General features: G+C 36.8%; 2 protein-coding genes across 3 annotated transcripts in view; one reads left to right on the top strand and one right to left on the bottom strand.

The window, feature by feature from the left end:
* Nucleotides 1–121: 121 nt before the first annotated feature.
* LOC109011212 (DNA-damage-repair/toleration protein DRT111, chloroplastic) lies at nucleotides 122–7,904 on the bottom strand. Its single transcript, XM_018992320.2, has 2 exons — nucleotides 6,756–7,904; nucleotides 122–842 (listed from the first exon to the last, which is right to left on the bottom strand). Exons 1-2 carry the CDS (start codon nucleotides 7,620–7,622, stop codon nucleotides 546–548), a joined length of 1,164 nt encoding a protein of 387 aa, XP_018847865.1. The 5' UTR covers nucleotides 7,623–7,904; the 3' UTR covers nucleotides 122–545.
* Nucleotides 7,905–12,781: 4,877 nt separating this feature from the next.
* LOC109011213 (serine/threonine-protein phosphatase 6 regulatory subunit 3-like) overlaps nucleotides 12,782–23,778 on the top strand; it is a 29,999-nt gene continuing 19,002 nt past the window's right edge. For both annotated transcript variants that reach the window (XM_018992322.2, XM_018992321.2), the window contains exons 1-2: nucleotides 12,782–13,199; nucleotides 15,904–16,007. In XM_018992322.2, coding sequence (XP_018847867.2) covers nucleotides 13,161–13,199; nucleotides 15,904–16,007 — 143 coding nt within the window. In that variant the 5' untranslated portion in view covers nucleotides 12,782–13,160. The remainder of the gene's footprint in view (nucleotides 13,200–15,903; nucleotides 16,008–23,778) is intronic.

The following is a 23,778-nucleotide window of genomic DNA, read 5'->3' as shown; positions in this document are numbered from 1 at the left end:
AATGACATTTTCCCTATATAAACTAAAACCTTGTGATTTTTAATAACATTTTCAATTACTTATAAAAATGAATAATAATAACCAACTAAACCAATGCATTTTAGTAATGACTGCAGAAATAGACTATGAGGAACCGTTAGCAATCACAATCAGCCATTAAAAGTTAGTTCTTCATACACATCTAAGGACATCCTGATGACTTGCTATCTAATTTACCCCCAACAAAATCAAAAGCACCAAGTTCACCCTTCAAAGACATACAATTGAATCCCAATACACATTTATCAGAGCTGATACATTTGTTCTGGCTGTTCATATGACTTTAACAATTTCCTCATGCAAAATGCAACTACTGTTTGTCTCAGTTACACGCATCACTTGGACCTTAGCTAGGAGATGGGGCAGTTGCTACCAAGCTTGAAGGCCACGACTTACTTACCATATACCGCTCAACTCATATTATCATTCACAATTCGAATCCAAGCGGATCATATCCATTACAACCTCTGTAAACAAGGGACATTCGGCTTGTACTTTCAGTTTACTTATGAAAAACCAGGGATTTCTCCTGGCATTGGAGCTAGTTCATTCTTGTCGAACCTTTCTTCCTCATAGAAAGAGGCACGAACCACCCTACCTCCAAAGAATCGGCCATCAAGGTCAACAAGTGCTTTGGTTGTTTCTTCTGGTCTCTCAAACTGAACAAAGATTCTGACTGCCTCATTGGGTGGAAAATTTGGCTCTGTTATCTCAAATATGAGAACCCGGGTTACCGTCCCATACTTGGCGCACTCTGATGCTACCTCCTCCTCTAGCTCATCATCAACCTCACCCGGTCCCACCTTCAAGAAGAAAGCAAAATACTTAGCCATCTTCATCTTCATAAGAGCATCACTGAGATTGAAGTTATAAAAACAACATATATGTCTTTAAGACAACAACTTCTATTAATGAACACTGAGTGAACGTTTAAAATCGATTGGTATCTAAGTCATCAGTTCAGAGAGATTAAAAAGTTGTCGCTCCTCCACTGCCCGTCCCCCCACCTAAAATAAAAACACCAAACAAGAAATAAGGAAAGACAGAAAAGATACAACCAATGAAACTGTCGCTGGGAAAATATATCACAGCTGGTACTGGGGTGATCCTCAACAAGGTTTTGAAACTAGGGGGCCGAAGAAAAGTTTTTTTTTTTTACCAGTACATAAAATTTGATTAGTCATACAAGAGCATTGCCTATGCGTGAGGGCGGCAGAAAATAAGTGCCAGCCACTGTGACCCATTCTGTATGGAGTATTCATCATAATTGTTTCCGTATCCAAAAGATCAGTCAATCAACAGAAAACAAGGAAAAATTATAAAAAACAACAGACACACACACACACATAATGGGCACACAAAATGATGACGGTTTCTGAACTGTACTTTAATAATTAACATTTCCCCAAAACCAAGACAAGACAGTTCTTTTCTTCTTGTAAATTTTATGAACTAAGCATGATCATTTAATAAGTTGTGTGGGAGCTCCATAGAATCATTAACCAAGACATTATTGTCCAGATGTGTGACAATGACAGTGACTTTAGAAGATGCCAACTCTGCTAGATAATGAAAATACACAGATGTCACTGGTGGAATATATAAAGAAATGGGCACTGATAGACTAACAATCGGTCCACAATTATTTTACCACTTTACAATAAAATAACATATTTTTTAAAATTCAAACGTATCAAAATTAAATCAAAAGTCAAAGAAAACTTTTAAAAACTAATTTGTTATCATTATGCTGTATATAAGTTGTCAGTTTACCATTGTTGTAAAGAAATTACTCTATTTTCCATGGAACTAAGGCAAATATATCAGGATATCAATCTTATTTCCTACTATTTCCATTTTTCACAGCTCCTGAGTATATGTTTAAGCATGTAACATTGCAAATTAATCTATTAACTTTTTGCACATAAAAAATCAAACTTGTTTGCATGTAAATGAATTCGAATTTTTTTTTTTTTGTTCAATGCAATAGAAATTAAGGATTCCGTCTGACTTCAAATATAATCATTCAAACAATATGCCCTCTTGCCTTCCATGTCTTACATAGCATATGCTAGTCTCAACAAGGTTATAGAATAGGGGTTAATAATTGGAGGTACATAAGTTCACAACAAATAATCTTATGAATATGCCAAAAGCAATGATTACAAATAGTAGTATAAGATCTGATTTTTTTTAATGTTGAAAACACATGTAAGTCTAATTAAAAATGCTATCGATAATGCTTTGTCCAAATCATTCAAATTCGCAATACCTACTACAAGGAAGCAATTTTTGCAACCCCTGGATGACCAATTATATCAATAGCTGAGAGTCAGAGAAAGAATTCAAGCTTAGAATCATACATTTCTAATTGCTGAAGAAATAGCCTTTTATTCTTCATAGGCCAAGCATTTATTTTTTGATAACTATTTATTTTCTTTCTTCTTTTTTCATTTTTTTATTTTATTTTTATGCAACTCACTTCTAATCTGAGATACTACTCCTGCCCTCTTCCCACAGCCTATTTTTAATTATGGGGCAAGATGTCCCACATAAGTTGCAGGATGCCAAGAGGATGGGGGACGACCATTTTACAAAGTTAACATCAATGGATGAAGAATAGGTTGAATCCCAAGTAAATGAAAGTTAATCTAATGGAAGAATCAAGAAAGGATGAGGGTTCTAGTCGAACTACCTTTTCTGGTCATGATGACGAAGAAATGAAATTTGGGTTGGGCAAAAGGGTTATAGTCCAACCTAGCAAGAATGCTAACCCGACCCTCCCTCTTTTTACTAACCCTCTTCTTCCTAAGCAACGCTACAAAAATCCTTATCTCAAATATCAGCATAAACAATAGCTTGCCAGCACTATGTATCAATGGTGGCATGATGCTACAGATTCACACCTAAGCACGTGAGAACAACATGAATATCCTATGAAACTACGAATTATCTGCCTATGACCAAGATAAATTTCATGGTGTCTGGCTAGGTAAAGGAATTGTCTACGTGTTGACCATTAAGATTACTCTGGACCAGTCAATAAACCTATAGTTTGACAATAGACAACACTTGTTGACAACTGCAAATATTACCTTGACACAAAATTGTGAGCAAGTGTACCCTATGAAGAAAAGATATGGTATCTGGAACCAAAAAACTAAACATATTATTATGACTGAGGGTAACATTTAAACTACAATTATTTTATCAAGAGATCGCCCCTTAGAGCATCATAGTTAAAAGTACTTTCTGACATAAATAACTGTTTTCTTGTTTACTTTAAAAAAAATGTTTCTTTTTTTCACATAAGTAACATTAAATTAAAAACTGCTCAGGGCACAACTCAAGTACGTAGGGTGTATTCAAAACAGAATACCTAGTTAAGGAAAGGAAGGAGAACAATAATTATGAAAACCTACAAATATTTGAGCATAGAGGTTTTTAACTCTAGCAATGTTTCTCCCAATCTTCAAAGTTGCAAACATTACATTCCTTCCAAATACTCCACATTATGCACAAAAGAGCCATCCTTCATACCTCTACACTAAGTTACTTCCCAGCTTACCTCTCCAAGCAGCCAATAACTCTGCCACCCATTGAGTCATCACATTTCAATCCCAAAAAGTTGAAAGATCAAGACCCACAAGGCCCTCACTATTTCACTATGAAGCAACAAATTTTGAGGCAGAATCAGAAAACTTAATTTGGGGAGCAAAACTATAAAAATACTTTTTTGTGGGGCAAAATTACTTTGTATACAGACTACCTTATAAAAAACCTTAAAAAGTCATTTTTAAGGATTTTTTTTAAAGACTATACTTGGGTCCACGCCCAAACAAATGGTTGATACTTCCGCTTCGTCATATATATTAACTGTTTTTTTTAAGTAAACGATATTATTAAAAGAGATAGGCATAGCCCAAGTACACACGATGGTATACGAGAGATAAGACTTATTTAGGTCGATATATTTATTTATTTTTTATAAGTAAAAATATTATATATATCAAAAAGGAATAACCAAGTACACTGATGTATACAAGAAAACACATTGCCCATTGACCCCCAATGACCCAAAAAACCCGTGAAAAACAACCCAAAATATACTAAGCCTGACCCCAACCCCTTGTTTCCCGTAGAACTAAAACGCTACCCGAAAACCCAACCCCAACCTCTTATTTCCTCCTTTAGAACTAAAATTTCACAATGCCCTCCCTTTGGACTTCCCTCTAGTTGAGCATCTAGGTCAATATATTAACTATTACACACAATGAATGACCTGATGAGACTTGGGGCTTGTTTGGGAAACACATCTCATCTCAAAATTTCTCCTAAATGGGTCATTGTTTGTCTGGATTTTCAGCAAGTGGTACTTCATTTGGGAGCGTCAATGTATCTAATCTTCTCTTCGCCAATGACACCTTAATTATTTGTGAGCCGGACCCAAATCAAATTTGTTCATTGCGAGCTCCCTTTACTTTGTTTTGAAGTTGTTTCTGGTCTCAAGGTGAACTTGCCTAAATCTGAACTGGTACCCGTTGGCTTGGTAGATCACATCAGAGACTTGGCTGAAATTTTGGGTTGCAAGGTTTCTTCTTTGCCTATGAAGTAATTTGGTCTTCCTTTGGGAGCTTCTCATAAATCCAAGGTAATATGGGGATGGTGTTCCCGAAAAAATTGAGAATAGATTAGCTGGTTGGAAAATGATGTATCTATCTAAAGGGGGAAGAATCACTCTTATTAAGAGTACGCTATCTAACCCCCCTACGTACTATCTTTCTTTATTCCCAATTTTGGCTGGTGTTGCTAATAGGATGGAAAGATTATTCCGTGCTTTCTTGTGGGGTGGATTGGGAGACGAGAAAAAGTTTCATTTGATTAAATGGGACAAGATTTGTACCCCCTATCTTGTGGGGGCTTCGGGATTAGAAATTTGAGCATTTTCAATAAGACTTTACTCGGGAAATGGTTGTGGCGGTACTACCAAGAAAGTGACGCTTTATGGAGGACCGTGGTTAAAGCTAAATTTGACAGCATTAGGGGAGGCTGGATATCTAATGAAGTGCGTGGATCATATGGTGTGGGTGTATGGAAATCCATTAGGAAGGGCTGGGAGGATTTTATTCGTAGTTTCACATTTGTGGCGGGGGTGGAACAAGGGTCAGATTCTGGGTTGATGTTTGGTGTGGTGATGTTGCTCTCAAGGAGGCCTTTCCTTCTCTTTTTAGAATTGCACTGCATAAGGATCTGTTGCTGATTACATGGACTCTTCGAATGGCCTGCTGCAGTGGAATGTATCATTTATCAGATCAGTTCAAGATTGGGAAGTGGGAGACATTTTTTACTTCTACAACACCTTGTATGCATTGAGTTTGGAGTGTGGTGTGGAGGACAAACTGCTGTGGATACACCCCGGGAACAAAAACTCCTCTATTATATCTTTGTACAATGCTTTGTCTACCCATCCTTCTACTACTTTCCCTTGAAAGCGCACTTAGAAGTGCAAAGTGCCCCTAAAAGTTGCTTTTTGTGGTTGGCTGGCCTCTCACGGGTAACGTCTGACCACAAACAAGCTGAGGAGGATGCGGCTTTTTCATAATAGATTGGTGCTTCATGTGCAAAAGGAATTGCGAATTGAAGGACCATCTACTTCTCCATTGTGATGCGGCGAAGGCTCTACAGGATGAAATCTTTGCAACGCCGGACATTGCTTGAGTGATACCAAAGAGGTGGTGGATCTTTTGGCTTGTTGGTGCGGCATACGGAGAAATCGCCAAATAGCAGAGTTTTGGAAAATGGTACCCCTATGTCTTATGTAGTGTATATAGAATGAAAAGAATGGAAGATGTTTTGGAAATAGAGAACTCTCATTGGAGGGAATTAGAGACCTATTTTTCCAATCTTTGTTACTTTGGGCTAAGGCTATTGTACTAGATGAGGTTAATTTTAATGACATATATGCTTCTTTCTTTGTTCATAGGCTATAATTAGGTATTTCTCTCTTGTATACTACTTGTGTACTTGATATATGCCTAATTATGAGGATCAATAAATTTTCTTACTTATCAAAAAAAAATTCTCATAATTTTTTTCTCAAACACACACTTTTTAATTTCAAATCTTCAACTTTTATATCTAATCATTACAAATTTCTCAAAATTCCAAACAAAACACAAAATAATACTATTTTTTCAAACTTCAGGACAAAAATTATATTAAAAAATTATATTATAACAATATTTTAACTTTATAATATTTTTTATTCAACTTTTTCTCTCATTTCGCAAAACCCAATAAAACATTTTAACCTAAACCATTTCACCACTATTTCAGTACTATTCACAAAATTCTCATATCGCCTCATTCTCCAAGCATCCTCTTAATGCAAGAAATAAGCACACAAAAAATTGATATAAATTAACGCAGGAAGTGAATCAGTAACCAAAAAGAAGCTTGAAAACAACAATTATTCATAGTACCAACTAAAAAGTTGGTTTTATTAGCATTGGCGTTAATTAGAAACAACCACAATAAAAAAATCAATCAAATATATGATAAAATCCTTCTTAAGATTCGCACATTTGTTAACCATAACCTTTTTGTATCTTCACCGAAAATATGCATCTAAGATGCCCAGAAAAATAAATGAAATAAATTGAAGCTCCAAACGTTCCACACCAAGCTGCCGTGAGAAGTTAGATAGATATGCATACCATGTTTCTAAGCAGCAAAACGCGCGTGGGGGGGCCATTAATATTGACGCTCTTCGCCTTCTTATCCTGCTTGGTCTCACTAGCGTTTACAATCACTCCAGCCCTTCGGTCCGTCTTCTTGGCCATTAAAGGAGTAGTAATACCCTGTTCTTGTTTTCCAAGACCTTGCCCCTCCTTCCACCCCATCTTCGCCATCATCCTCTGCGCCGCAGTCATTTGCCCGCCAGCACCAACGCCCAAACCAACTGTCTCCGACTTCCCAATTGTAAATCCGTCTCCATTACTCGGCGGAGAGGGCGACCTTGGCATTGCTCCACTCATTGCTGCACGCCTTCTCCATGCTTCCTCACCCGAGATGTTCAACCGCGAATCGTCATAATCCCTCTCCCTTTCCCTCTCCTCCCTCTCCCGGTCCCTCCTCTCCTTCTCCCTCCTCTCCCTCTCTTCCTCTTCCTCTTGCCGCCGCCTCTCGAGCTCCCTCCTCACCTCAGCCTCCATCGCCTTCCTCTTCTTCTCCCTCTTGTACTCCTCATAGTCATTGGGCCTCGCCGGATCGTACTCCTCTATCACCGTCGAAGTCACGCCAACCAATGCCGGTTGCGCCACTCCATCCGGTATAACTGACACCGAAGTCAGAGGCGGCGGCGGCGCAGGCGATGACAAACCGCTCTTCGCAGCCGCCGACGAATTAACGACCTTGGGCTTGTTCTGGGACTTTAAAATCGTCTGCGGCGAGAAGATCGAAGAGGTCTTGCGGAGGGTCGGCGGCGCCATCTTGGCACTGCTCGACCACACGTTGGAGTTGCTGGGCTTCTCTTCGTCCGCGGAAGACGGTGGAGGGAGGTCTCCATACAACCCACCTAGCATTTCGACACCTGCGCCCCTCTCTCTTTCTCTCTAGTAATTTTCAGATCGCTGAGAAGCCTAGAATTCCAATCCAATCTACGCTGTTAAATGCGATAAGTTGATAACCAATTGAGCTAAAAAGATAATAATTTAGAGAAAAGTCGAGTTTTGGGGTTTGAATAAGGGATTTTGTGTGGCAATGAGAAGAGGGGTTTGAATCGAATTGGTGTTAGTTTTGGGATCGGTTGAAGTAGGGTTACTATTTTGTATTTTGTTTCTTATGGCGATACTGGTGATCGATTTGTTTGTCTTTTTGGTAAATTCATACGTTTTAGCTATGGTTTTACTTTACCAATCCGATTTATTTTATAATAACAAAAAAAATTTGGCCTACTTTTCAACTAAGATTTTACTTTTTATCTACTTTTCAATATTATTTAATATTATATCATTATTTTTACTATTATTCATAAAATACTTGAAAATATTTTACTATCCAAACATAATAGATAAAAAATATTTTATAAAATTTTAAAAAAATAAAAAATAAACAATTTTTATAAGATAATTTTTATTTTTTAAACAATACTAATTTATCAACTCTCTAATTTTATTTTTTTTGGCCTGATCAACAGTTTGGATAGTGAGAATATATGATATGATTTTAGATGAAAATTAAAAATTGAATAAAATATTATTATAATATTTTTTTAAATATTTTATTGTTTTAAAATTTGAAAAAGCTAAATTGTTTAGAGTTTCGCTTTGGAGCGGTACTGACTAGTTTAGCCTTTAGATTAGCAACCAATAAAATCTTGACACGTCAGCTTTATACACTATAACACAATGAAGATCATTACATCAGAACATTAGTACATATACCCTACATCTTTTACTTATTTTTTGCTATATCCGTTGCAGCCATTACTGCCCTTCTTGTGTGTTCACGCCAGCAGCCCACTCCACAACCACCCACAACCATTTCAATGCCAGCAACAGCCACCCACAGCCATTCCGACTCCAACCGCAGCAGCCCAACGCAGCCACAGCCACCCACAACCATTTCGACGCCAAAGGCAGGCAGCCCGATACCAACCAGTCAGCCACCACGCATTTCGTCAGCACCCACAGCCACCATATGGCACCACTGTCAAAAAACTCTAAATCCATAATCCATTTGAATTTGACGAGGGTGAGAGAGAGAGAGAGAGAGAAAGACGAGGGTAAGGAGAGAGAGAGAGAGAGAGAGAGAGAGAGAGAGAGAGGAGGGCGACCACCACGTAGTTCGACGAGGGTGAGAGAACAGACAGAGGGCTTCAATATGAGAGGTAGAGTAGGGTGAGAGTCAGTAGAATTTTTTTTTTTTTTTATTCGGTGTGTTGCATCCCATTATTAGTGAAATAGGTGGGTTACATGGCCGGCTCTTATTGGAGGCAATTTTCAGCCCAAAAACAGATATACTAACTTGAAGATTTTCTCAATTATTTATTGTATTTTATGTGAAAATTTGTTAAAATTATAATGATGAGATGGGATAGGTTGATATGGTTTTAGTATCCAAACCTAGCCTAGGTGATTGTGAAAAAAATTCTCCTATACTCCTACTATAGTCTATAAGTTATCTCAGATTTATTTTTTCATTTTTCTTATTTGCTTGCTTGGTCAATTCACATGCATTATAGATATCTCCATTAGTTAAAAATCTTGAATATTATAAAGTTGGCGTGTAGAATATATCATTTATATCAACTAAATAATAATATTTAATTTATAATATTCAAATTTTAAAATTTATATTTCAAATCAAATATGCCAACTACTAAGGGTTTTCTTACCGCAATATGATCCACTCGTGGTTTCTCATTGACCATTTTCAAGACATACACCATGCCATCAATTTTATATTGGGGTTAATAACAATAGCCACGTATAAGAAAATGTCAATCCTACTCAAATCTTTCAAATACCTCTCATAGTCAATCTGCATGCTCATTGTCATATCCCACGGCCTACTTTGATCACTCTCGCACATTTCATTCAATTTTTCTTTTACCTTGCACACTTGTTGACAATATTCATTACATGTAACGTATAAAGATCTGAAAAAAGTATTTGTGATCTCGTAGAAAAGCCTCATAATTCTACAAAAATCCCTACTACATTTCAGTCATCATCTTTAGGCTTGTCTAATCTCTCATCATCGTCAAAATGTTTGACATATTGCATGTCCTTGTCACCCAATAAGTCAAAGGTCTTTTTATACTCTTGGAATGCCTCCAACATAAAAAAGGTTAAGTTCCATATTGTATGAAAATCAAGACACAACCTCTTATTGCATTTAATATTCACAACCCTCACAACAAATTGAATTAATCAAGTCTAGTCGGTGAATATCCATAAACATCAGTGCACTTTTAACTCTTGCAACCAAATCAGTCATATATTTCAAACCATCGATTACAATAATATTTGATAAATGTGCAGCACATCTCACATGCAAACATTCACCACTAATAATTGACTTATTGTTATTTCTAAGCTTATTATTAAGATACTCCAAAGCAATATCATTAAAAGAGGCATTGTCAATCGTTATTATCACAACCCACTCCAACTCTCACTCATGTATTATGATCTTTCCAACAGTCTCACCCTTGGGATTGTCAATTAAACAAAATTTGGAATTTTTTGTTTAATTGCCAATCAAGATCTACAAAATAGGCCGTTAAAGATATATAATTCAAATTTTAGATCGGTGTCCATATATCGATGGTGAGACAAACTCTCTAACCCCTCATTTTGTTTCTCAACAATTCTCTAAGTACACCTATAATTTAATAATATTATTTCTCACAATATGGTGAGAATGAAGGTTAAACCTAGGTTTTAAATACTTAGAATATGCTGGAATCCTTCACCCTCCATATATCGAAAGGGTAGCTCGTCTATTATGACCATACGAGTTGGGTGTCTCATACACTCATCCAGATTATACTTTGCATATCCTTTAAACATTACCCCCACTACTCAAATCCGTCATTCTTTCAATCTCTAATATAGATTAACTCATTTATTGTAAAGAATGTCTAATTGGATTCTTTTTACATTATTCTTCTAAGTGGACATTTAATTGGGATGTACCATATCTTTTATAGTGTCATCCATACACCTTACCATAATGGTTACACTTAGATTGTGGGTCATTAGTGTCACCACCCTCTAAATTGGTGAAATGAGTTTGCACAATTGAAACTTGTTTCTTCTTTACTGGACCCATAGGGTGTAGGGGTAGGGGAATTAGCACTAACGCTAGTATTTGGACTTGACTAAGGACTGTTTTGGTTACATAAAATCAAATTATTTCATCTCGTATAATCATTACAATTTTCCAAAACTCTCACATAAAATATAATAAACAATTAAACTTTTTCAAATCTCAAAACAAAATTATATTATGGCAATATTTTATTCAAATTTCAACAAAACATTTAATCTAAACTGCGTAACCAAACGAGACCTTACTATCCATGGAGTTTAGGGATTAGATGTTTTGGGGATACCTAAAGTGGTGTCATTTTATATAAGTATATATTATATATATATATATATGTGTGTGTGTGTGTGTGTGAGATTAGATGGGAGAAAGTACAGTTGGAACTTCGCCCTCGCGCAACCCGCACTGACAGACAAGGTCCCTGGCCCAAGTAGGGGCCGGAGGGTTGAGGGCGGGTGGAAAGGGTGCGGGACCCTCCGCCCACCCCTACTTAAATTGATCACCCACACATTCTTAATGCTTTAATTCCCCTCTCTCGTGCTCATTTAATCAAGTCTCACTACTAATAAGTTGATGTATAAACACAATACTCATAATAGAATCTATTCTATAAAATTGTAAAATCATAAATATTTTTTTATGATTGTTGACGTTTATATTAATAAGAGTAATTTTAAACATAGTATTAAAGTGTACGTGTTCCATTCAATTAATTTTAAAAGAGTGGAGCTAACCATAAAAAATTAATTTTTTCATGTGAATTTTGTGTGTCTCACTATTTTCTTAAGATATTAAACATAATTTATATTCTCTAAAATTGTATAATCTATTTTCCTATTAACAAGCGGCCTTATAAATGATTTGTATTTGTATTTTAATTTTAAAGAAGAGCTTGGCTTCTTGTTGTTGTAATGAAACTAGGAAGGATCATAGTAAATAAAAGGCCTTTTACCTTGTACCCAATGGGCCAATGCCCTTTCCCCTTTAGCTCTGGCATTTCCCTTGTGGTGTTTGTGTAATAATTATTTTCTTAAATAAAGCAGTGGACACATATCATTGTCCTGCTTATTACAATGTATAATTAATACCATTATCTTGTTCCTATGAATATAAATGGAAGGAAAATAAAATAATTAGAAAGGCAATAAGAACTTGTGATGCGATTTCAAAGCAAGTGGACAGCAAGTCTCCAACGTTAAAACCAACTTGCACCCTATGAAACATAACTGCGGCGGATACCCAAATTAGCTATTACAACCTCATTAATTATATATATATATATATATATATATATATATAATATTTAAAGTTATTATTAAAAAAATTATTTGTTAATAATAGATTCTATTTTTTTTTTAAAATAAGTGTGTGAAACTTGCATACATTATGACTGTATCTAGCATTAATCATATATATATATATATATATTTATATAGAGCGATTCTACTCTACCGCCAGCAGATGCTCACTCATTATGTCGCCTAGTGTAAATTATATTTTTTTAAAATTTTTATTTTAAATATTTTTAAAAAATAAAAAAATATTAATAGTCACTTCTATAATCATTATGAAAATAAATAAATAAATATATGAACCATGAGAGTACAAATTAAGAAGGAATAGTAGTATTATTTATTTATATATAATAAAAATTATTATATTTTAAAGTCGATTTGTAGAGTACAATATTTATATAACTAATATGATAAAATTTGATTTATAAAATTTGAATTTTATATTTCAAATGTCATAAATATTTTATTAAATTTGTTATGGACGTAGACTTATAAATAGATAATTATCATATAAATTAATAAAATAATATAAAATATTTTGTTAATTTATACGAAGAAATTAACTTATCCGTATATATAAATAATATATTTATATATTTTTTTTCAGACCTACGACACTGCGTTCTCTATTCATTTTTTTTGGCCAATTAATCTCTCGAGTCTCGTCCCTCAAGCCTGCGGTTGCAGCTGCTGCTTCTTTTCCTTCTTCTTCTTTTTTTTTTTGCTTTTTTTTTTTTTTTGGGTTTCTCTATTTATTTCTCTTGTGCCGTGAGGTGGATTTTGATCCAAATCCAATACGCAAGTTATTGGAATCCGCTTGGTTCAGATTGTTCGGGTTTCGTTTCGATCGTTTGCTGCGCTCTCGTCGGTCGGCTTTCGCTGAATCCAAGATTTTTTGGGAGTTTGGCGAGACGGCTGCGCTAGGGTTCCCGAGGCCGCAGATCCGAGTCCGTTTCGTTCTGTGGAGGGGATTTCACCGTAGAATTCAGAATGTTTTGGCGTATGGCGGGGTTGTCCACTACGTCTCCTGTGAGTTCTCGGATCGGGGTTTTGTTTTATTTCGTCCATTCTACATGTACACGCAATGCATATTAAATTGAATGAGATATTGCTAATTGTTGTGGATTGGGATAGTTATTTGTTTGACTGTTGATAAAATGTAGGATGCGATTTATAAACTGAATTTGTGGATTGAGTTTATTTGTTGTTTTGGACCAAAAAGCAATCCCCAGTTCATAACTATTTTGTTCTACCTTCCCTAATCTGGGCATTAGATTAAAAGAAATTCTATTCTTTGTGTCCCTATCTTTCCTGAGTTTCCTCAACACTTTATTAGGGATTATCGATAATTAAAGCTTTTATTAAACTAAGTTAAATTGACAGTCTGAATGTGATGGAATGAATTTCTAAGCGAACCTTTCTCTTTCTCGGAGTGACACCACAATTTAACAAATTGAGAGAAGAATGCAAATCTATGTGTAAATAATCTATTCTCAAATTAGAAGGGCTAGAAATGGACGGGCTGTATAATTTGGAATTTTGTGAAGCACTTATGTGGAATCCATAAACAAAGCCATTGAAACAGACCATGCACTATGTCAATTTGAAATACATATAAATTTGAAATATTGAACGTTCTTAATTTCCAGCTTTCCAAAACATGGAATCCCATACATTGTTTTAGACCCCTCCTTTCTAAGAATCATCAAAAGTTTATCCCATATCTTGATTTTTTCGATAGGTACTGAAATAGAAGTTCATTTTCAAATATTAATATAAGTACATAAAAACAATGTATGCCCCATATCTTGATAAAACTAACATTTTCTTTTCAAAATTTTAGATATGTATCCAATTTATATTTCTGTCGTATCCCTGGCATATATGTTGGATATAATATATGAAATGTTTATAACAGTAACTTTGAAGAACCCATACATCTTAGTTGGATATTGAATCTTTTTTTGATAAGTTAGCTGGGGATTGATACTTATAATTTGACCACAAAGAAACACAAAAACGAAGAAAGAGAATTGTGAATTTCAATTATGCTCCTCGTACTGAAATAATTTTATTGACCCATCATCTGGGTATGATATCTATTATAAGTGGGGACGGACTTAATTATAGAAAAACTTTCTACATTGGTTTCTTTTCTGTTTGTTTTATTAACTGAAGGGAGCAATCTTGAGTTTATGTCTTTTACCTTTGGTTATGGATGAGAATAGTTTTCAATGGGCTGAGATGATATTATGAAGCCTTTTTAGGATGAAGTGTTTGTTGATCATAAGTGGGAGCTATAGATGATACAATGTAATGTAGGAGTTTTTGGATAAGTAGGATAAGCCTATTGGGATTACACTTTCGGCCTAGCTATAACTTGTGATGCCTTTAATGGAATGTTGATGGTAAATATACTTGGAGATACCCATGACATGATTAGAGGTCTTAAGGAAGAGGAGACCATCTATGATTTTACTATGAAGTGAAGGAGAGTGGCTAAAGGGTTATGGCTTGGAACACCTATAGAGTAGGTAGCAGCTCTTCATTCAAATGACCCAACTTTGACCTGTCATGCTGAGAGCATACGAATGAGCATATGAGCATTCTCCTGCATACAAATAAAACTGGGCATTTTACTCTTTCAGAATGAGAGACCTTTGTTGGTAATACTTTTATCATTTGATACTCCCGTTCTTATCGAGTCTCTTCAATTTGATAGCTAGATACTGAAATTGAGGCACTGGCAGTGCAGTATTACTCTTTGATTATGTGGTTGTACCGGTGCTTCAGCAACATCCTCAATAGTATTGCCATGCCAATACTGAAAGCTAGATTGACTGCTGGTGTGGCTTTACTGGTTTTGGCTGTGCTTATACCATTTACTATGCCTCTGTTGGGAGGGTTGGGATGATTTTATGAAATCATCTTTGCTTGCTGCTAGTTTTCTGTTGAGAGATTTTTCCTGACAACACGACTTGAGATTACTCCGTTCCATTGGAAGAATATTTGGAGGGCTCGTGTGCCCCCTAGAGTAGCTTTCTTCGTTTGGAGTGCAGCTCTTGGGAAGATACTGACCACGGATAACTTGAGGAAAAGAGGATGCATAGTATTGGACTGGTGCTATTTGTGTAAGAAGAATGGAAAATCTGTGGACCATCTATTACTACATTGTGAGGTAACAAGGGTGTTGTGGGATGAGATCTTTCTGAGAGTTGATATTGCCTGGGTTATGCCTATGCGGGTGGTGGATTTGTTGGGATGTTGGTCAAAGCTGCAAGGTTGCAATCAAGTGGCAGCAGTGTGGAAGATGATCCCGCTGTGTATTATGTGGTGTATTTGGACGGAATGGAATGCCCGTTGTTTTGAAGATAAGGAATGCACAAGTACTGAGTTGAAGAATTTTTTTCTCCACACTCTAATGTGTTGGTTTTCCAATATTGTATTAAATAGGGACAATGTTCAGGAATTCTTGTCTTTAATTAGCCTTTAGATTGTCTTTAGGAGTTCCTTTGTATACGTCCCGTGTACAAGGATTACGTTTATTTCATTCATATATATAATATCTCTTTTTTACTGATAAAAAAAAAAAAGATTTTTCCTGGCCTTCCTTGTATGACACACTTTTTGCTAATTTAGGAGGTAATATATATATATATATTTTGTGAATGTTTTAGTAAATTATGCTTCTTATTTTTCTATCTTATCTGTGCTTGATATATTCTCATTGCAGGTGGAGACTATTTTGGATAAGGAAAATTTTACATTGGAGGAGCTTCTTGATGAGGATGAAATTATTCAAGAATGCAAAGCTCTTAATGGCCGCCTTATCAATTTGTAATGCTCTTTTCCTTTCCTCAATTACCCATATCTTTTACAGCTTTTTACTTATAAAAAAAAAAAAAAAAAAAATTACCCATATCTTTTACTTTCAAATTGTTTTGTCTATCAATGTATTATTGATAGGTAATGATTTTAATGGTTGAATAATGATAGATAAACAACCCTTCACACAACTCTTTCACAACTAAATGAGAGTATTTTGGCACAATGATACTTTTATAATTATTTTATAGGTTATTTTACAAAAATACATTTCATTTAAAACATGGTTGTGTAAAGGGTTGCGTGTTTTTCAATTCCCTTTTATGCTCACTTCATGTCTTTGGGGGGATTTTTTTTTGCAACATCATATTTTGATATTCTGAGTAGGCAAATTAGAGTTAAGATCTAGAGTGATATATTTTTTTGATGAGTAAGAAGAATTTATTAATCCACATAATTAGGCATAGTCCAAGTACACATGAAGTATATAAGAGAAAAACACCTAATTACAAGCTAAGTGCTATGACAAACAGCATAAAAGTCATTAAAGCTAGTCCCATTCAATACAATAGCCGAAGCCCAAAGTAACAACGTATGGAAGAAAAAATCTCTAAACTCTCCCATCGAACGTTCCCTATTGTAAAATAACGACCATTCCTCTCATTCCAAGTACACCACATAAGTCATAATGACACCATCTTCCAAACAGCTGCAATTTGACGATTGCCCCGAAATCCTCTCCAACAAGAGAAAAGATTTACGACCCTCGTAAGCATTATCCATGCAATACCAAGCCTAGTAAAAATTAATCCCATAAAGCCCTAACCACATCACAATGAAGAAGAAGGTGGTCCACCGATTCTCCATTTCTTTTACACATAAAACATCAATCCATTATAATAATGCCGCGCTTTCTCTGCTTATCGATAATCAGAATTTCAACATAGGAAGTCTCGATTGTGACCGATCAAAAAAACATGGGAAGTGTCGATTGTTACTGTCTTTTTCAGTAGATTGTATGACATAAAAATGGTGCAGGAGGAATGATAGAATGCTGTGGAAACATGCTGGAAATTCAATTTTTTCTGTTTGTTCTTATAATAAAGTGCGGACATGCCATTGTATCAACCAATTTCCTTGGAAGTGTATTTGGAGATCCAAGGTTCCAACTAAAGTTGCTTTTTTCTGTTTGTTGGTGTCTCTTGGGAAGATCCTGACAACGGATAATTTGAGGAAGCGAGGTATAATTTGCTTGGACTGGTGTTACTTGTGCAAGAAAGATGGGGAGTTGGTTGATCATTTGTTTTTGCATTGTGATGTGGCGAAGACTATTTGGGATGAGATTTTCAGCAGGTTGGGTGTAGCTTGGGTGATGCCCAAAAGAGTGGTAGATCTATTTGCTTGTTGGAAAGGATATATGGGCAGCCATCATATTGCTGATATTTGGAAGATGATTCCTCTATGTTTAATGTGGTGTTTATGGCTAGAAAGGAATGGAGCTATTTTGATGACAGAGAACGTTCGTTGGGAGAATTTAGAGTTTTTCTTTCGAACTCCTTGCTTTTGGGCGAAAACTCTTGTACTGAATGGGGATATTTTAAATGCTTCTTTTTTAGACTTGGCTAGTCCCTAGTTCATAGCTTTTATTTAGGTGTTTCCTTTGTATACTTCATGTGTACTTGGGTTATGCCTATCTACTTGCATTAATAAAATCTCTTATTACTTATCAAAAAAGAATTTCAATATGGGAAGCCAACCAGCCAAAGAAAGCAACCTTGAGAGGTACTTTGTTTCTCCAAATGCACTTCCAAGGGAAATCAATAGAAGAATGGGTTGATGTTACCTTATAAAAGGATCTGACCAAAAAATTCTTATTCTCCGGATGAATCCAAAGCAATCTATGCTCCCCTACAACCTTTAAATTCAGTGCATATAACAAACTGTAAAATTCATTAATAGCCCCCACCTCCCAATCCTGAACAGCTCTAATAAACCTCACAGACCACTGAAGAAAACCAGTAGAAATGTCCATATAATCAGCCATAAAAGCATCCTTATCCAATGCAATCCTATAAAGAGAAGGAAAGCATTCTTCAGAGCAACATCTCCACACCATAGATCATGCCAAAATCAGATCCAAGTTCCCCTTCCCACCTCAAATCTGAAATTTCTGAAGAAATCTCCCCATCCATTCCGGATAAATTTCCACACCCACACCATACGCCCCTCTTACTTCATTTGAGCACCAACTTCCCCAAATACTCCCATATTTAACATCAATAACATTCCTCCAAAGAGCATCCCCTTCCCGAATGATACAACCATGATACAACAACATTCCTCCAAAGAGCATCCCCTTACCGAATGATACAACCACAACCATTTTCCCAAAAAGTGCCTTATTAAAAATTCTCAGACACCTGGTGCTAATTAAAAAAAAAAAAATCTCAGCTTTCTAACTCCTTTTTTTTTTGATAAGTAAGAAGTAAGTTTCATTGATATGAATGAAAGATAGTCATAGCCCATGTACACAGGGAGTATACAAAAGAAAATGCCTAAATACATTCTAAAAGAACTACATTAAAGATAAGAAATCATGCACATTATTTCCATTAAGGACAATAGCTGAAAACCATAGGAGTAAAGTGCGTAGAAAAAAATTCTGAAGCTCCGCTGTTGTTCTCTCTCTATCTTCAAAGCACCTCTCATTCCTCTCCATCCAAATACACCACATAATACAAGCTTTCTAACTCCTAGATCTTCAAATAAGCAAATGGAATTTTTTCTCATCCTCTAAGCCTCCCCACAAGAAAGCACGAAAAATATTTTCCATTCTATTAGCCACCCCCGTAGGCAAAGGAAATAAAGATAGAAAATATGTTAGAATAAAGTACTTTTATTAAGGCGATTCTTCCACCTTAGGACAAATAAATCACTTTCCAACCAACCAATCTATATTCAATCTTTTCGATAATCCTATCCCACATTGCCTTGGGTTTATAAGGGACCCCCAAGGGAAGACCAAGATACTTCATAGGCAAAGATGACACATTGCAGCCCAAAATATCAATCAATTCAGATTTCGATAAATGCACCTTAAGGCTAGGGACAACTTCAAAAGAAAGCAAAAGAGCCCTCAATGAACGAATTTGATCGAGATCCGGCTCACAAAGAATCAACGTATCATCAGCAAAGAGGAGATTTGAGACATTAATGCTACCATTCGATGAACCTCCCACCGAAAAACCCGAGATAAAGCCCCTATCTGCCGCCTCCTTCAACATTCTACTTAACACATTCATTACTAAAACAAACAGGTAATGAGACAAAATGTCCCCTTGTCTCAAACCCTGATAACTATTAAAAAGTCTCGCGGGGGTACCATTAACTAGAACCAAAAATCTGACAATTGTGATGCAATGTTTAATCCACTTACACCATCTCTCCCCAAACCTTACCTACCAAGAATATACACCAAAAAATCCCAATTTACATGATCAAAGGCGTTCTCCATATTTAGTTTACAAAGAATACCTGGAGCGCCGGTTCTTAATCTACTTTCCAAACATTCATTAGGGATGAGGACCAAATCAAGAATTTGTCTTCCCTTTTCAAAAGCATTTTGTGACTTCGAGATGATCTTCTCCATAACATCACTCAAACGATTAGCTATAACCTTCAAAATGATCTTGTACACCCTGCTCACTAGACTTATGGGACGCAAATCTTTCACCTCCACTAACCCTATCATTTTTGGAATAAGGGCGATGAATGTAGCGTTAAGTTATTTCTCAAATTTCAGTAATGAGTGAAATTCAAGAAAAACCTTCATGACATCCTCCCTAACAATGTCCTAATAAGCCTGAAAGAAAGCCATTGTGAAGCCATTTGGACTTGGTGCTTTGTCTTTGTTCATCCCTCTTAACACGATAAGCACCTCATCCCTTTTATACATTCTCTCCAACAAAGTTGCACTTGATTGATCAATCGAATAAAAAACCAGCCGGTCAACTTTTTATTTATTTATAAGTAAACGATATTATTAATAGAGATAGGCATAGCCCAAGATGGTATACAAGAGATAAGACCTATTTAGGTCGATGTAGTGGAAACAAGAAAATCATGAAAATTTAGGCCATTAAAATCTATAGATATGGCCCATAGAAATAAAGTACGAAAAAAAAGATTGAACCTCTAGTGACCGCTCCTTATCTTCGAATGTCCGATCGTTACGCTCTTACTATATACACCACATAATGCATATTATCTTCCACACGGCTTTGATTTGTGGGGAACCTCTCGGAAGTGTCTAGCTAGCCAATAACTCAACCATTGTGGCAGACATTACGCAAATTAACTCTACTCGGCTGAACACTTCAATCCACAAGGCTCTAGCTGTCTCGCAATGTAACAAGAGATGCTCCATTGTCTCGTCGGATTTCTTGCACATACAACACCAATCTAGAATAACGACCTGGCGCTAGATTATCGGTTGTCAAAATTTTGTCCAGAGTTTCCGTCCAAGTGAAAAAGACCCCTTTGGGAGGCGCCTTATTCCTCCAAATTTTCCTCCATGGGAATTGAATATTCGGTAAATGTAACACTCAGGCCTTGCACAAAGCTCGCATTCAATATTTTCTTTAAATTTTTATTATATTTATTCTTATTTTTAGTTCATATACTATCAAGACGTAGGGCCTTTTCTTTTCTCGAGATGGATCCAAAGCCCTTAGGTTAAAGTCGAATGCATTGCACTCGTGCATGGGACATGTACGTTTATCTTCCTTTTTCTGTCCCCATTTCTCCCTTTTTTATGCAGCCACAACACTAATTAAACCCCCACGCTATTTCGGTTCCAAATCTTTGCTCTTTCCCTCACTTCAGTTTCTCACAACTACTTCCTCGATGCCCTTGTTTTCCCTTCTACATTGAACTCTCTTTTCCCTACGTCTTTCCTTCTCCTACACAACGATTTCTTTTATTTGTTGTTTCTGATATGCACACTTGTCCTCTTTTCATCGTGTGCCTTTTTTTTTGGTTCTCCCAACCGTTTCTCTTCCCACTCCGCACGTATAAGAGGTTCCCCGCATTAAGCATGGCAACTACATGATAACCGCTACCCCCATGCACGTAACCATCTCTTTTTTTTTTTTTCGTGTGCTCCTTCGATGCCAGGCATTTCGGTTTCTCAATACACTTCACCTTGTAGATGCTCTCTCTCTCTCTCTCTATTTATCTATCTTCTCTGCACTAAGTCGCAAGGCACCTGGAAATGCCACCATCCAACCACCACGAGTCAGCCCCCACGGCCCAGCACCTCTGTGTTCTCAACAGGAACCTGTCCCACGCACTCGAACTAGACAAGATCATGCCAAAAAGGAAAGCGTTGTCGCTCGTCCCTCCTCCGCGAATTAGACAACAACTTTTCTCCTCTGCTCAACCACCTTGCAAGGTGCTGCCTCACGTCAGAAATACCATGAAAACAGCGCAACCACCGCATCCTAACCACCCAGTCACCGTGAGCCCTATCTCGAACCATTAGCCGTTGCTCCAAGAGTTCTCACGCACGTTCGTTCGCAGTAGATAGATGAGGGCTTGGGACACAATTCGATCTCTTGATCACTACTAACGCTGTGCTCAGCTCTCCGTCCATGGTTGCACCACCGTGCACGACCTCCACCCCTCATGGTAAGCCTTTATCGCTTTCACCGTGTCTTCCTCTCACGACTCTTTCTCTCAGTCTCTCTCTCTCTGCTCTTCAGCCGCTCCGTACACCGTCGACCTAGCCAGCCACCGCTTCCATCATCCCTGGCCATTTCTCTCGGTGAGCCCAGACTTTATTGCACGGTTTTGTCTTTCTCTAGTATTCCGTTTGGATTTTCATAAGGAACTATTTTTGTTTTTGGTTCCTACCTACATATTTGTTGAATAGTATAAATAAGCCACTTTTAATACTTTGTCGTATAGCATTTGTAAAGCATAGTAAAGAAATTGTTTTAAGTATATTTATATTACTACATCTAGTTTATAAGTCAGTATGCTTTCTTGCCATTTGATGTTTATTTTGATATTGAGTTTGATTTATTTGAGATGTTTCATTTAAGTCATGTTTAGCGTGGAATTATAATTTTATATAGATTGTATTTATAGATCTAAAATTATGTGTCTATTTGGAAAATATGAGATGGATTATTGTTTTCGAAATCTCGCTTGAAATCAAATCAAGTTTCAAGAAAAGCAGGGAGTTACGTCTTTTTTTGACAATCAATTACGACGCTAAGGGTGGTAGCTCAACTAGAGGAAAGTCTAAAGGGAAGGCAATGTGAAGACGGGAAACAAGGGGTTCGGGTGGGGTTTTTGGACAGAGTTTTAGTTCTACGGGAAACAAGGGGTTGGGGTCGGGCTTGGTGTATTTTGGGCTGTTTTTCACCAACTTTTTGGGTTATTAGGGGTTTTCTATTATGGGCAAGGTGTTCTCTTGTATACATCAGTGTACTTGGTTACTCATTTTGATATATATATATATATATAATATTTTTATTTATAAAAAAAAAAATTATTGTTTTCGAAATCTTTGGGGATTTTAGATGTTGAGAGACAGGTTTATAAGTAACATGTAGTAACTCTCTGACTCATCCGGGACCGGGGTGTTACAAATTGTGTAAGGGACTTATAGAAGGATCAAACCGAGAATGCACACTTATCTGCAGGTGCCCACCACATCGTATTGGCTCGTTGTCCATTGGGCTTCAGAGAATATAGTAGGCTGGAAAAAGCCTCAAAGCTGTCTACTTCCCAATCTTGCGCCGCTCTGCTGAAAGTGATATTCTACTAAACTTGGTCCCTTGATCGAAACATGAAGTCTGCTACTGAAGCTTCTTGATCACGTGCCACTCAGAAAACAAATGGAAAAGAATCCTTTAGAGCCTCATCCCCGCACCATATGTTCTTGCAAAACTTTATCCGGGAATCCCCACCCAGCAATAATTTAGTATGTCGATTAAACACCCCCCACCCTTGCCTAATGTGCATCTAAACCCCCACTTCATAGGCCCCATTCACCTCTCCAGTACACCAACCACCCCACAAGCTTCTGTATTTGTAATCAACCACCAATTTCCATAGGGCTTTTGGTTCCAGTTTATACCTCCATAGCCATTTTCCAAGTAGGGCCCGATTGAATGTTCTCATATTTTTTTATACCCAACCCACCTTATCCCAACCAATGAGATGAAATTTGAATTCATCCCCCATCCTGCTCCATAAGAAACCGCGGTAGAGTTTTTTGATCCTAGCCGCCTCACTAGCTGGAATTGGAAACAAAGATAGAAAATATGTTGGTAAGTTAGAAAGAGTACTCTTAGTGATAGTCAACCGGCCCCCTTTCGACAAGTACAATCTCTTTTACCGTGCCAATTTTCATTCTATCTGTTCAATAACTGCATCCCAAATTGATAGAGTCCATGAGGCAGCCCTCAACGGCAGTCCCTAATATGTCTTGGGAAGAGAGGCTACCTTACACCCAAGTGTGCTGGCCAACTGGCGAGTGTTGCTAACGTTCTCCACTGGCACTATCTTTGGGCATTGAAGGCACTATTACTATGCTTCAAAGCAGCGTCAAGCTTGAAAGTGAGAAGCCTTAGGTCTCCAAAGATATTGCTACGTGAGAAGCTCATCATAAAAGTGAATAATGTGATTCTTAATTTCAGCACTATCCAAAAGAACCCTACCTTCCGAATGAAGGACCTCAATGGCATTATTTCTTCGATGGGAATTTACCACT

The sequence above is a fragment of the Juglans regia genome, chromosome 4 (assembly GCF_001411555.2).
Source record: "Juglans regia cultivar Chandler chromosome 4, Walnut 2.0, whole genome shotgun sequence".
Lineage (NCBI taxonomy): Eukaryota > Viridiplantae > Streptophyta > Magnoliopsida > Fagales > Juglandaceae > Juglans > Juglans regia.
This window is presented reverse-complemented; position numbering and strand designations above follow the sequence as displayed.

What these genes read in the sequence shown, in the direction of transcription:
- LOC109011212 (XM_018992320.2), bottom strand. Translation starts at nt 7,622, where the DNA reads ATGCTAGGTGGGTTGTATGGAGACCTCCCTCCACCGTCTTCCGCGGAC. An exon ending in TTTTGCTGCTTAGAAACATG is followed by an intron (nt 843 to 6,755) that starts GTATGCATATCT and finishes TTCTTCTTGAAG; the next exon opens with GTGGGACCGGGTGAGGTTGA.